This window comes from Varanus komodoensis, unplaced genomic scaffold (genome assembly GCF_004798865.1).
Source record: "Varanus komodoensis strain SLA01 unplaced genomic scaffold, ASM479886v1 scaffold6_2, whole genome shotgun sequence".
NCBI lineage: Eukaryota > Metazoa > Chordata > Lepidosauria > Squamata > Varanidae > Varanus > Varanus komodoensis.
Window position 1 is genome coordinate 16,221,299 of NW_025336346.1, and position 13,749 is coordinate 16,235,047.

The window sequence follows — 13,749 nt, forward strand, 5'->3', positions numbered from 1 at the left end:
CTCGGAGAGTTCAACAGCTCTCTTGGCTCTCAGTTATGTCCCCATCACAGCTGATGATCCCCAGTGCAGCCGATGACCTCTGCTTTTCCTGTAACTAACATAGACCAGTTTTCTCCCATTGGTTTTAGTGCAATGTAATTTGGAGAAAATGGCAAACACTGGCCCCAAGGATAGAGAGCATAGTGGTAATATTGTATCTAGGGCTTTGAATATTTCAGGAGGCTCATACATAAGAGCGCTCTACAACAGCAGTAACACTATATTATTTTAGAAACATATGTGTACATTGTCTTTCTACATTCACTTGAAATTAGGACATTTAAAAAAGATTAAAATCTTCAATAGCATTTACAGTACGTTTCACTTTTATGTGTCTTTAGATGCTTACCATACACCACGGCAAATTTTTAGCTCTGATCATGTAAGGGATCCACTGTTTAATCCTAATGTGGTGAGAAACAGACAGCAGGCCATACTCAAAGGACTTTCAGAGCTACGACAGGTACAGTATTAGCTTGAATTCATTATTTAGTTTTTTTAAGTTGCATGCGCAAAATTAGGAGATCCATCTTTGTTTCCTTGTGGGTTCCTTTTTCATCCTACCCTCTTAACATCCAACTCTTTTCTTATTCTCTATTTGCATCCTCTGAGAGACAAAAAAAGATTTCTATGTTAACTTTATCCATGCACACATTACAGCCAATTTTCATAATGCACAGAATTAGGTTAGAATTCTGGACTGTATCACTACAGAAGAATAGTATTTTTCCAAGAGTTATCACTTGAACATCCACTGTCATGTATCAAAGATTAGAATAGCCTCTTCACTGATCCACCAAACTTTTCATGGAGAGAAGTAATTAAAAACTGAGTGTCCACCGCAACTGCCATCTAAAGTGGTATCCTGAGAATTCTATCACCTTGTATAATGTATAGACTCTGAGATTTTCATAGTATCTGATGTATTTTTCATTGAATACAGCTATGAATATACCATGTCAAACATGCTAAGTTGAGGTCACCAGTTCTTTTGGACCTGTGGACACATTTGGGAATTCAAGAAACTGTTGCAGGCACCACCTCAAAATACCCAATCAGTGCATTGCCTCTTTGGCATCTATCTTTCTATGGATCTTAGAGTTGTACTGTTCTCAGGCTGCACTGTTCTCAGCAAAAATGCTTCTTTTGTGTTTATTGGACACTAGAACATCTTAATAAGGCTCTGTTTAATACAGATAATTATTGGTGGTGCGCTATAGCTAATAGTTCTTTTAACCATACATTTTGGCAGTGTCCTTCCTTTTGGAGAAGATTATTGCATAGATAAATTTTATACTGAAACAATCTTTAATATTGACTGGCGTATGTGGTCTTTTAAATAATTTTACCTGCTTCATGGAAATTTGCAAATACAGGCAGTCCCCATGTTATGAATAAGTTCCATTCCTGAGAAAACAGAAATTCATCTTTAAGTTGAATTTGTTTATAAGTCGAATCAGGTATAGTTGGCCCACCGCATTCACGGGTGTTTAAGAAAATGGAAAAACCACAAACAGCTCTAGCCACCCCTACCCAAACTCATAAGTGCCACTTCTTTGTAGCCAGGAAATACCAGAGAGATTTCCCTCTCTTGATGGGTGGGGCAGGAAGATCTGCTTTGGAGGCCTCCCTCTCTACGCTTTTACTTCCTCTCTCTGTATGATGATGACAATTTCCTGCAGTAATTTAAAAAAATACATGCTTTATGGCAGTTTGTTTGTACTTATAGGTTTGCAACTCTGGCATTCATAACTTGGGGACTGCATGTAGTTATTGTAAATGGATTCACTGCTTCCTTCTGACAGTAAAAAGACTGGTCTCACTACATTGAAAAGATAAATACCTCCTGTGCTGCATTTAATTGATGACCTTACAATAGTTTCATTTGGAGGCACCACTTGCAAATGGATAATTCTTGGATAGTTCATTCTCTAGAAAGATGTATGCATTGTATATAAATCTGTGGATGTATAAAAGATGGAAATATCAAAAAATATTTTTGGGGCCTGTGGCCACCACTTTTGGGGACCCTTCTGGGGATCCAGTGGAATTGCCTGATGGTGCCACATTGACCACCTCTGTTCTAAGCTGTACACTTACACTAAAAAGTATATAGCATTATTGATTAGAAGAGAAATGAAAGATAGAAAAATAGAGCACAATGAAACTTACTCTGGTGCTTGACAGTGGCATCAGTAAATACTTAGATGTCTAATATCTGGTATCTGAATGTTCTTTTGTCAAGTGACCTGTTGTAAGAGAGAGAATTGGATTATGTGTACTTCTGTTTTACAAGGTACACAGATGCATATGCTTCACAAAAATAACAAATATTATTGCAGTTTATAGCATTGAGAGTTGCAGTGTCTGTCCTCAGGCTCTTTGCTGTTGATCCTAGATAAGATTTCAGTGGTTTTGTAAGTAATCTATAGTTTTAAAAACAAAAGTGAAGACTTAATTTCCTTATGAATTCAGCATTCAAGAAAGAGACTGTTTAATTATCAATGTTTACATTATTGATAATGTCCACTGCATAATTTCTCTTTTTAGATGTGTACCCCAGCTTTTAAATAGAATCCCCAAAAATAGCTTATACCATTCATAAAGTAGAACAGCAGTGTTATAAAAACCATCTAGCTGAAGAAAGCATAAAACAAATGGGATGGGAGGAAACTGATTAAAAATCTTGAACTGAACAAACAGAATGTATACTTACTTACAAACCTTATATTCCGTAACTGAGATACAATTGCCTATCTCATATATATATAGTACCATTGCTGGAAATGATAAGCAGAAACTACAACCACTAGATTTCCTTCCCTTCTTTCTGAAACATTATTTTCAGACTAATGAAACAGTTGCTGAAGAATTGGAATTGGAGGAACAAATAGCCTGGTCCACTGGTGTATGCTCCCAAATAGTTATATTATCCTAGGGTTACATAATTAACTTGTCCAGAAAATGGGAAGAAATTTGCTTCAAAGATTTTCTACCATTAATATGTAGTAGCCACATATGCCTCCTATGAGTTCTTGAGTGATGAAAAGAACTGCGAACAGGAAGAAATATTGTCCATCTTCTTCAATCGTCATTAATGATCAGCATTGCACATGCAATGTTTCTTCGGTTTCGCAGCATCAACTTTTATGAAATTGTCATCCCTCCTGATGTACTGCAAGAACGGCAAAGCTCTTCTGATCAGTGAACTCTTGTAGCCACTCATATTTTCTGAAGGTCTCATGCTATTAACATCAAAATGTTTGACATCATGGGATGCGTTTGACTGTCCCTATTCAAGGGAGGCATTTCATTGTCTTCCAGGTTTGAAATAGTATATCAACACATCTTCTCTTTTAAGCATTATTCCTCATTCTTCTTGAACATTAGAAGGTGTTCTATGGTAATATGTGTTTTCCAACATTGTGAAGATGTGTCTTCCTTCATTTCAGAGAAGATATAAGTCACTTGCTTTAACAATTAGCTGGCATTAGTCCAGACTTGTAGGATTATGGGTTTGCAACAGTCTTCTGGTAAGTGCAGGAACAAATTATCCTTTTGAAGTATGGTGTACTACTCTGAGACCCACAGTGAGACTCATAGTTACCTATAAGCTCCTGCCTGATAAAAACACTTTAAATAAATGGATGCACACATTTTAGAGCCACTCAGCTGTGACACACTCTTCCAGTTAGAACACACTTGCTTACTTGCTGGGTCTTCCCGTTTATTTCACAACTTGCTTTCAGAGAAGGCCAGTCTATCTGAATTGGTACCACAGTAGGTATGGTCTCACTCAATTCAGTTTTTATAACATCTCTTCCTTTAAGTTGATGTTCTCCCACAAGGTGGATAGGAGTTGGAAGGGGGGCAAAATCTTCTGCCATGGTTTTAATTCCAGTTGTCATCTCTAGCTACTCTGCCCTTTGTTCATATTATTATTTTATGATGCTATCAAGTAACAGTATTCTTCTTCCTGTCTGGTCTTTTGTATAGCGAGAACCCCTAAGCCAGTTCTGCTCTTTTCTTTTGTGTGGATTTGCAGCATAAAGAAATTATCGTTATTGTCATCTGTTCATAGTAAAGTAACAAGTTGCATTTGCGCCAAAGACTATAAATGGGCTGCAGTTGTAAAGGAGCTTTAAGCAATCGAGAAAGCTTCATCGGGTAAACTCTTACTAATATTAAACTTGCTCAGACTTTTATGAGGTGACACAGACCAGGTGATTCATTCCTGCTTCAAAGTGATGGGGTTGAAAGATATTCTGGATTGAATAACTATATAGTTCCTCTTTGTTCCATTTGGATTCTTTGTCTTGTTGCTTTCTCTAGACATCTGGATACCCCATAGTGAGAAATCAGTAGCAGATCATTGATTCAGTTAGAAATTAGACTTATCTCTACTTTTAAATGAACGCGAAAATTATCTTTAAATTCAAAAAAAGAACCCCACAGTATCGTGTCAATTCTTAGTTCTCTCAGGAATCCCACTGACTTCTTCAGTACTACATGGGCTACAGTACGAAAAGTATGTAGAACGAGGTGTGGTGTTCATATGCTTTTAGCATGTGTTAACTGGGTTGACATTAGACATTTTGCCACCCAATAGAAAAGGCAAGATGGCGGCAATGTCATTCCACATTTAGCAGCCAACAATAATGGCAGCTGAATCTTTGACAAGTGATGGAAGAATGTCCTCTGCTGAACCTATGGACAGCAGGCCAGCTTACAGGCACAAGGCCAGCTCTTAACATCTGGCACCTGTCTGCCACCTGAGGCAGGTCTCTTACTTTGCATAATGTTAGTGGAGGCATGAAGGTCAGTTGGCTTCAAACGCTTATTTCTTAATCCTGTGTCATGATTTCCTGCTTCTTTGAAAACCTCCAGTTCCTGTGCTTTCAAGACTGGCCGTGCTGTCTGGCTTGTACGGTAACTCTGGGTTATGCTATTCATGGTTTGTGAACTGTTCACAGACTTCATTCTGTCAGTGCAACTTGGACTGTGATTGCATGAACTTATACAAACAGCACTATGTACTTCTGTGAAGATGATTGCAAAGAGTGTCTTTCTCCTGCTCACCATAGAGTTTAAGAACAGAAATTGAGTATTTCCTTTTAGCCTTCTTTTCCAGAGTTAATTGCCATACAATCTATGGCACTGAGAAGACAAATTTGCTCCTTAAAGGTTTACACTAGTTGACAGGGCAGATGTTAGGCTATATTTTCTTTAGATACTGTCTCTGTGCACAGTGCAGTGGTAGGTACAGTATAATGCATCCTGAACAGTACAGAAGGCAGAACTCCCTGGAGAAAACAATCAAGTTAACAAAGAGTGAAGAAGAAAAGGAAGACCAAGTGTGGGATGGATTGACTCGATGGCAAGCAGTGAGACAGATGTGTAGGCTTTCTTTACTATTAGGGTGATCCATTTAGATACATTGATTCTGTTCTTAAAGACAAGTGCCTGTGAATTATTTAAACTTTTGTAATCTTGCTGCAATCTCCCCCTACCCTGCCTGTTGATGTTTCTAATGTTCTAAATGTTGCTGTTTGAATGGGTTACCCATCTCAGTGAATAGACAGACAAAGGTAGTGAAATTAACATCTAGGCAGAAAGGATGCCAATTGTTAGGCCTCAAAAAGATAAAATGTTACATTCAATTATATATTTTTAAAAGAACTACTGATCTTTTTACTTCTTCTACAGAGATGTTTTCACACTGTTCTTGATGTTGGGAGAATAAGGACACTAATATTAGTTTTGCCTGAAACTCAAGATGTAACACCTTTATTTTTATGCACTTATTTTGTCTACAACAATATTTCTGCATCATTAAACAATGATTTTTCTTTACAGTAGTTACCTTTATTCATAATTGTGAAATGTTTTCTACAAAAAAGTTCAAAGTATAACTATTTATGTAATTATACCAACCCTATTTACATTTTCCTCTTAAGTGATAACACAGTTGGAAACATTCTGTGGTCACCATTGAAAATAAGTGCGGTTCATTAAGAAGCTTCAAGAAAACAAAGAGGATGCATCCTAGCATAGTACAGAACAGTGTTCTTTAGAGTTTACATTCCTAGTTAATCTCCAAGAAGTTATAGATCTGTAAATTTAGGTGATTTTGTGAATATTAACAGGATGTTTGTCTTAAAGAAAGCTGGACTCCATCTGTACTTCCATGCCCTTTATGGATGTTTGTTGAGGGGTGAGAGGAGAAGGGCAAGCATAGCTAAAGACTGCCAGGAAAATTGTAGCATAGAAGCCAAACACATCACGGTTTGGACTCAGAAGATGAATGCAGAAGCAGAGGGCTGCTTTACATTTTCTGTAGAACAGTGCATGAGAAAAGTGAACTTAACACTATGTGAACAATCTTCTTCAATCATTAGGAACATGTTGAACTATCAGACATTATTGAGCAGCACTGGCAGTTGCCTTTTGATCCAAGTCAATGTGTTCTTTAATATATATTAAAATAGACATTGAGTTGTATCTGTTGTACAGACATCACAATAGCAGTTGAGGAAAAATCAAGCATGCTACATTTGTTCAAATCCAGAAAATATTTCAAATAGATGAAGCAAAATATGCTCAACAAACTCCCATCCACTAGTTCATAGCACTTTTTATTTTAATAAATACTGATGATGCATTGTTTAACAAAGACACTATCAAAATTACCATATGGATGGCCATAGAAGCAAAATCTTCTGTTGAATTTAGATATCTGTTACAGGTAGAATTGTACCACCATTGGACAAATTCTGTTGCTTTGCTACACTGATGAGTATGTCAAAATGTTGTGTCCTATTTATTTTAGACCTCATTTCAACAGTATTTTTCTTTCACTTCTAACACCATCTAAAGCCTGAAGCAGTAAACACAGCATTGGCCCAAACTTCTCCCCCCACAAAAAAACGGGAAATGATGGGTGAAAAGGCAGTAAGATCAGCTGAATATAAAACATTATTGTCTCATCCATTAGGAAATGATTTTTATACAGTGACTTGTTTCAATATATAATACAACATTGAATTCAGATTCTGTTCCACATCCTTGAGCATTGAAGTCCCACCTATGGTAGGAGAATGCAGCTGCCATTTGCTTTCTAGGGTATCTCCACTACTACTTTCCCAATTTTAATTTGATTATTGCTATTTAGAACTGTTTTAAGGCTTTTGTGGAAAATTCACTCATTTCTCTTTTCAGGGTCTCCTACAGAAGCAGAAAGAATTGGAGACATGCCTTATTCCAAGCAGCACAAGTCAAGAAGAGAACTTTATTTCACCATTTTAAGAATTCCACATCGGATACATTGATATCATGCTATGTTGGCACTTTATGCTTACTACTGTAATTATGAACCAAGTCTGTAGAATGAGGACTTTTGTTCATTTTAATTGAGGATGCTTGAATAACTGGTTACATATTTTGTACTTCTCTTGTAAGCCACCCAAAGTCTATGGGAATAGGGCAGTAAATATGAATAAATAAGAAATCAGTTTTGGATAAACTTGATGGAAGAACTCATTTAGCTGGAAACAGTGCTATAGCATGTGGTTTTGTTTACATGGAATAGTTGTATAATAATTTAAATGTTATGTTCTTTGCATGAGGAATAAAGTATTGGGTATTTGAATGTCGTGGCAAGTTTTATCATTCATTTTAAGTAATTCTTTAGTTACCATCAAGCCTGCTTTACTATTGAGCTATACAACAAATGCTTCAGTATAAAATGTTTTTGTTGAATATAGATATCTCAGCTAGTCTAAAATCTAAACACTTAAAATCTAAAGTCATGTATGCTTTCCATCAGTATGGACTTAACAGGACAAGAGTATGAAGAACTCAAAAGTTCCCAGTCACATTCAATGAATTTGCGCCAAGAAATTTTGATCAAAAGCAATAAACTAAATAAATTATATCCACTCCATAAAAATAAATATCAGGTTATATGTGAGACTAATGTTTATAAATCGCATTATATAAGATACTAAATTGTTCAAATTGTGTGTGCTAACTTTATGCATTTTAAACAGTGGCTATATTTTCGGAATAATCATCGTGATTTCCTAAAAGATGTTCATTTGAAGAGCCATGAATTAACCCTGCTTTTATTTTGCTGTGCTAAAGCTTAAAATAAAGGGGGTGAAATCACGATCTGCAGTCACTAATGCAAATATAAGTGGTCCCAGAGTTACAGACAACCCAGAACCACCATGAAGACTATTAATTTTAAAAAATTACTGCAATAAATTATTGCCATAGAGAAGAAGTGAAAGAGGAGAGAGGGGCCTCTAAAGTCTCACCACAGAATGAGAGGGACACCAGAAAGTGGGAGAGAGAGGTCTTCAAAGCATGCCTTTATGCCCCACCCATATGGAGAGGGAAATCCTCTCCTGGATTTCCTTGCTGCAAAAAGAAGGCACTGGTGAATTTGGGTGGGGAAGGGGGCTAGAGATATTCACTTTTCCACTTTCCTGGGGGCCCTATGTCCCAACCCCTGTAAATGTGGAGGGTTAGCTATATGCAATCCGACTTACATACAATTTATTTTCTCTAGAACGGAACTCTTTTGTAACCCAGAGACTGCCTGTTCGCTCAACTTTAAGTGACACAACTATTTTTTTCAGTAACATGAGTTGTGTGGGTAAATGTTAAGTAACATTTAGATTCTGCATTTGTTGCCAGATTTTGCCAAATTCCATTCAAAGTTCTCTAAAGATGCACAGAAGACTAGATAAGTTTAGCTTATTACAGGTTAGTATACAAAGCAGGTTTAGCTTTATAGCTTTTCAGGTCTCTTTCAAACATATCACATTTTCAAGAATATGAATCTCAAGAAAGCTTCCTCAGATCCTCCCCTAGCCATCATTGTAATGTGTCAAAATGATCACTTAAAACCAATCTTCTCTCTGTTAATTTTGCAAAAATGTGTCACATTTCTGATATATAATCCTTGTCTCTTCTATCAGGTTTTTGCTTCTGTCGTAATGATACTTTTTTTTAATTTTGCAATTGAAAACAGTATTTTGGTAACTTTTTCATAGCTAATGTGACTAAGTATCATAGGTATGATTCTTAGCTATAACTTTATTCAACCAGTTGGGGATGGCTGTAATTGCATCAAGTCAATTGCTAAGTATTCATTATTACCAATGGTTTCCCTCCTATCTGACACTTGCACAACTTGGAAAAATACAGAACGCATATCACAGTGTTCAGCCAACTGGTCACGAATTTGTAGGTCATATCATCATGTTTATTATGCCTCTTTGTTGTATTAGACATACATCCCAAAGACCAGAGCTTATGGTATGTAGGCTCCTGTTGGCCATCAGTATGTCATCCATACAAAATGGTTTGTCCACCAAGATGCCCTCGGTTCAGGCATACTTTTGCTACAGTTGTCATATATACAGCTTAGTGTAAACTTTAGATAGCCTTAGAATATGTCCATCCTGTAGGCAAAACTATCCCATTCCATCTATTACTTTTAGATTGGTTATCACATGGCTGTAGAACAAACCAAGCAAACCCAAGCCTGGTCAAGCAAACCTGAATTTTGAACTAAAACTTCTCCAAGACTTCTCACCTTCTGAGATTTAAGGTCAGTTGAGGGGGATTTGCCTGCTTATGAGGTTCTTGAAGAATGTGGCCAGTAGGGCTACCACATATGGTAGGGCCTTTTTTTAGTAGCACCACCTTGACTATGGAATCTTTCTGCTGAAGATTTGGGTGCATGTTAAAGTGTTATTTAACTTATTTGAACAGGTTTTGGGGGTATAAGCAAGAGATCTATTTTTGATTGGTGATGGTTTCATGGTATTTAATTATATATTTGCCATGATTATGTGGTGTACTGTTTCATGTACCCTGTTAGCCAACATTTATTTTGTGAGGAAGGCCAGGAAATAAATATGAAAAAAGGTTTGATATTCAGAAGAAAGCGAGGTATCTGTAAGACTATTTTCCTGCAAACTCAGCATAATACTTCCATAGCACCAGCATATAATATAAGCACCCCTGTAAGAACAAAAAACAAAAAGAGCCACCTTTTTGCTCATCTAGCTGATTTGAATTTTGGATTGTACTACTGGCTAAATACAGGGAATGTCTGTTTTTCTCATAACCTGAAACAGAACTAAGTCAGACCAAAGAGAAAGAAGGCAAGACAATGAAATTGCCTTCAACAATTATAGTAGCGGTTGAACACTTTGCTCAGTGCTGGGCAGAGTTGCCATTTTAATGTCCCACAGTGCCCCAACGCAACACAACATTGCAGATATTATGGGAACTAACTCAAAGCCAGAAAAGAGGAAAATCAACTATGAAATGGATTGATTCCATAAAGGAAGCCACAGCCTTTAGTTTACAAGAGCTGAGCAGGGCTATCAGAGACAGGACATTTTGAAGCAATTTCATTCCTAGGGTCACTCTAAGTTAGAGACAGCTTGATGGCATGTACCATCAACAGAGGCCTGATGCTGCTTGGAAGTACTTCTACCCAAAAGAGCCCATCCAAGGTATAATCAACCTAACCCTCTCTCAAATATAGAACCCTGGCTTTGTCTCTACTTTGAAAGCTCAATGAACAATCTTAAGGTTAATAACTTTGCAAACCAATCCTAACCTACACCCCCCACCCCCTGGCCCCGCAATCAGCTTAGGCTATAAAAGGATAACTGGCATGAGCTTGCCTAGTTAAGCTTCATGGTAGAGTATGGATTTGAACAGGGTCTCCCTACCCCTAGCCCAACACAATTATTTCACATAAGCTTTATAATGTTGCACTGCCTCATTGATTACTAAAACAATTCTTTCCAGTAACTGACACGGTGGCTGTCTACTTCCAAGCCTGTTTTAGTGATCCCATCAAGAATTTAATATGCATGTTACTCCTCCTCTTCATGTTAACTGCAACTTTCAGCTTCTGCTCTACAGTCAAGTTCTGTATTCAAGCTCTTCTTCAATAACATTTTAAACCTGCTCCCTCAGGTTGACTTCAGATGGCAACATCCTTCTCACTCCTTTACTTTCCCTTTACCACAGCACAAATGTCACCTATAAGACCACTCTAACATGCCCATTCCCTTGTCCGTAATATACTGCTTAGACTACTCCATTCATTCCATCCTTGCATCTCAGCCACACACTCAGCCATTACGAAAGTCTGCTTTGCTCTGGCTCACCTTTATGGCTCTCTCCAAGGGCTTCCCTTACCTATGCATTTAAAATACTTAAATGACCTGCATCCATTTCAGGTTTCTAATCAATTCAATGCCTATTTTAAATGAGTTAGATTTTTGTTAGATTTGTATCACGCCTATTTCTTTTTGTAAAGAATGCAAAGTGGCTTACATCATTCTCCTCCTCCTATTATCCACCTTTCCTCATAACTGCAATCCTGTGAGCTAGTTGAAAGTCTGTTACACAGTTGAGCAGGGACTAGAACCCAGGTTGCCAGAGTTTCAGTCCTGCACTCTTAACTAGTACACCATACTGGTTCTGTTCTTTTTAGATTTTTCTTTATACAACAGCACTTGAGCTGCCATTTTATTGCAGATGGAATGTGACATAATTTATTCTGTTTTCTGAAATATTATGCAGCCTGATGTTATTTTATATTGCAGGAGTCTGCCCATCTGTAAGGGAAGGAAAATGAGTTTGAGACACCATGAACAGAGTTAAGGTCCAATTAATTAACAGGACACCTTGGTACATATGCCAGAGCCCTAGTATTATTTATCATAGCTTTCTCTCCAGTTAGGAGACCTTCAATAAATTCTCAAAAATCCAATATTTTTTATCAAGTCAGGTTGTAAAGAAGTGAAATTACATTTCATATGTATTAAGAATGTAGCTCACATGCAGGATTAGATATTCTTAATCCCAGTAATTTCAGTGATGATGGACTGTAGTTCCTATTATCAGTCACTGTTGGCTATGCTGGTCAAGGCTGATGGGAGCTGCAGTTCACTTGTGCTAGACAGGATAGACCTAAAAGTATTGCATCTCAGATTAATATTAAAATACTGTAATGAAAAAACTGAACTTTGGTCTTGGACTGTACCCTTGCATATATCATATGTTTTTGATTACAACACAATCTGGTTTATATTGTTAAAGGAAACAGAACCTTTATTTTTTGCATCCATTTCCTGGAAACAGATTGCAAAACAAAATGCAACTTGCTACTAGGTCCCATCTGGATGGTTTTTATTATTATTTTCAAAATGAATTGCACCCATTGTTTTTTCTAACTGAGGTATGTAGCCAAAAATCCAGGATATTTGTTAAAGTAACTAGAACTGCCTTTATAGCTATATAAAGATTTTGTACAAAACTTTCACATACGTACATAACAGCCTTGATAAAGAAAAAGTGGTTTGAATATCCTGTTACACTTTGTTTTAAAAATGAAGCCTTCATCTTTCACATATGCTTCCAGCAAACATTCATTTTACAGTAAGACAGACTTCGAGTTGGAAGTCTCATTTATACATGAACTACAAAATGTAAAAACGTAAAAGTGCCAAACAAGTTCATTCAAGTACAATAAATGTTAAAAAATATATATTTATTTCAAACTTCAGGTGCTTCACCTGTTACAGACCATTCATGATTTAAATAAGACAAGAAAACATTTGGAATAAGAGACAGGAAATGTTTAGATTGGAGAATAGAAACAGTTAATTCACTTTTTTAAACAGAAAAGTCCACAACAAATTATAAAAAAACATTTCAGCTTTGCTTAATTCTGCTTGGAAAACGCCCTGGAAGATTCACAACTGACATCCCAAGTACTGGGAGATGAAGGCTGGTCCATATCTATATTCTGGCTGTAGGCCGTCAGAAAGTAGTTCCCACCTTCTTGGTTCTGACTTGTAGACATGGGGTATGATGTTCCCAGAAACGTCTGATGAGTGAGAACATTAAAATGACTGAACTGATGGGGCACACTTAACTGTCTATTGTAAATCTGAAAGTTGTTGAGAGGAATTTGCTCAACTGAGTTAGTTCTCTCTCCTTCAGTAGAGCATGTCGTAGAAACAGGAGTAACTGGCTGAATATCCTGCATGTCAATTTTAGAAGTGTTTTCTGTCAGAAGGCAGTGTCTTCCTTCAGCAGACAGCCGTGTCTCAGTTTGAGAGTTTTGCTTAGAGTCTGTTCCAAGGGATCCTTTGGTCTCTGTCTGAAAAGCTTCCAAGTGGGAATCATACTTTGAGGCATCATTGCAAACTTCTATTTGTGATGCTTCATCCCCTGAATCCAAAGACATGTCCTCCTCATCTTTTTCATCATTTTCTACAAGAACTACATTAAGAAGAGAAAAATCCTACTCTATTGAAATAAAAAAGTGTTTAAAAATACTACGCACTACTCACACAGTGTTAGGCTTCAGGTCTGAAAGTCGCATATCACTTAAGGGCTGGTCTTCTGTCATTTTTGTTCACTTACTCAACACACATTTAACCCTCTGTGTGAGCGTCCGGATATTCCGATGCTAAAAGCTTCTGCGAAATGTGTTCATGCTTACTGTTGGGAAACCCCAACTTCCAGCTCCAAAGGATTTAATGTCAAAACAGCATCTAAAGTTATACATTAGGTCAGTATTTGATATGGAAAATTACGTAACACAATTACTGACACCCTCACTCTCTGACAAATCTCCACTAGCTTTCTCATAACCCCACTATG

The 13,749-nt window shown here is 37.1% G+C and overlaps 2 protein-coding genes across 12 annotated transcripts in view; one reads left to right on the forward strand and one right to left on the reverse strand.

The window, feature by feature from the left end:
* The window catches only part of CCDC66 (coiled-coil domain containing 66), a 36,280-nt gene extending 28,589 nt beyond the window's left edge, over positions 1 to 7,691 (forward strand). For both annotated transcript variants that reach the window (XM_044451352.1, XM_044451353.1), the window contains 2 exons: positions 381 to 502; positions 7,258 to 7,691. In XM_044451352.1, the coding sequence (XP_044307287.1) occupies positions 381 to 502; positions 7,258 to 7,344 (209 nt within the window). In that variant the 3' untranslated portion in view covers positions 7,345 to 7,691. The remainder of the gene's footprint in view (positions 1 to 380; positions 503 to 7,257) is intronic.
* Positions 1 to 13,749, reverse strand: part of TASOR (transcription activation suppressor) — an 88,567-nt gene that overhangs the window by 22,603 nt on the left and 52,215 nt on the right. For 5 of the 10 annotated variants that reach the window (XR_006416708.1, XR_006416707.1, XR_006416706.1 and 2 more), the window contains exons 24-25: positions 2,212 to 2,288; positions 389 to 443 (exon numbers count right to left, since the gene is read on the reverse strand). Coding sequence is in view for 4 of the 10 variants with exons in the window: in XM_044451348.1 (XP_044307283.1) it covers positions 12,803 to 13,365 (563 nt within the window). In the remaining 6 variants the exon portion in view is untranslated. Of the gene's footprint in view, positions 1 to 388; positions 444 to 510; positions 647 to 2,211; positions 2,289 to 12,250; positions 13,641 to 13,749 lie in introns of those variants that run through there. The other 5 variants (XM_044451348.1, XM_044451346.1, XR_006416703.1 and 2 more) reach the window with 4 other exon arrangements.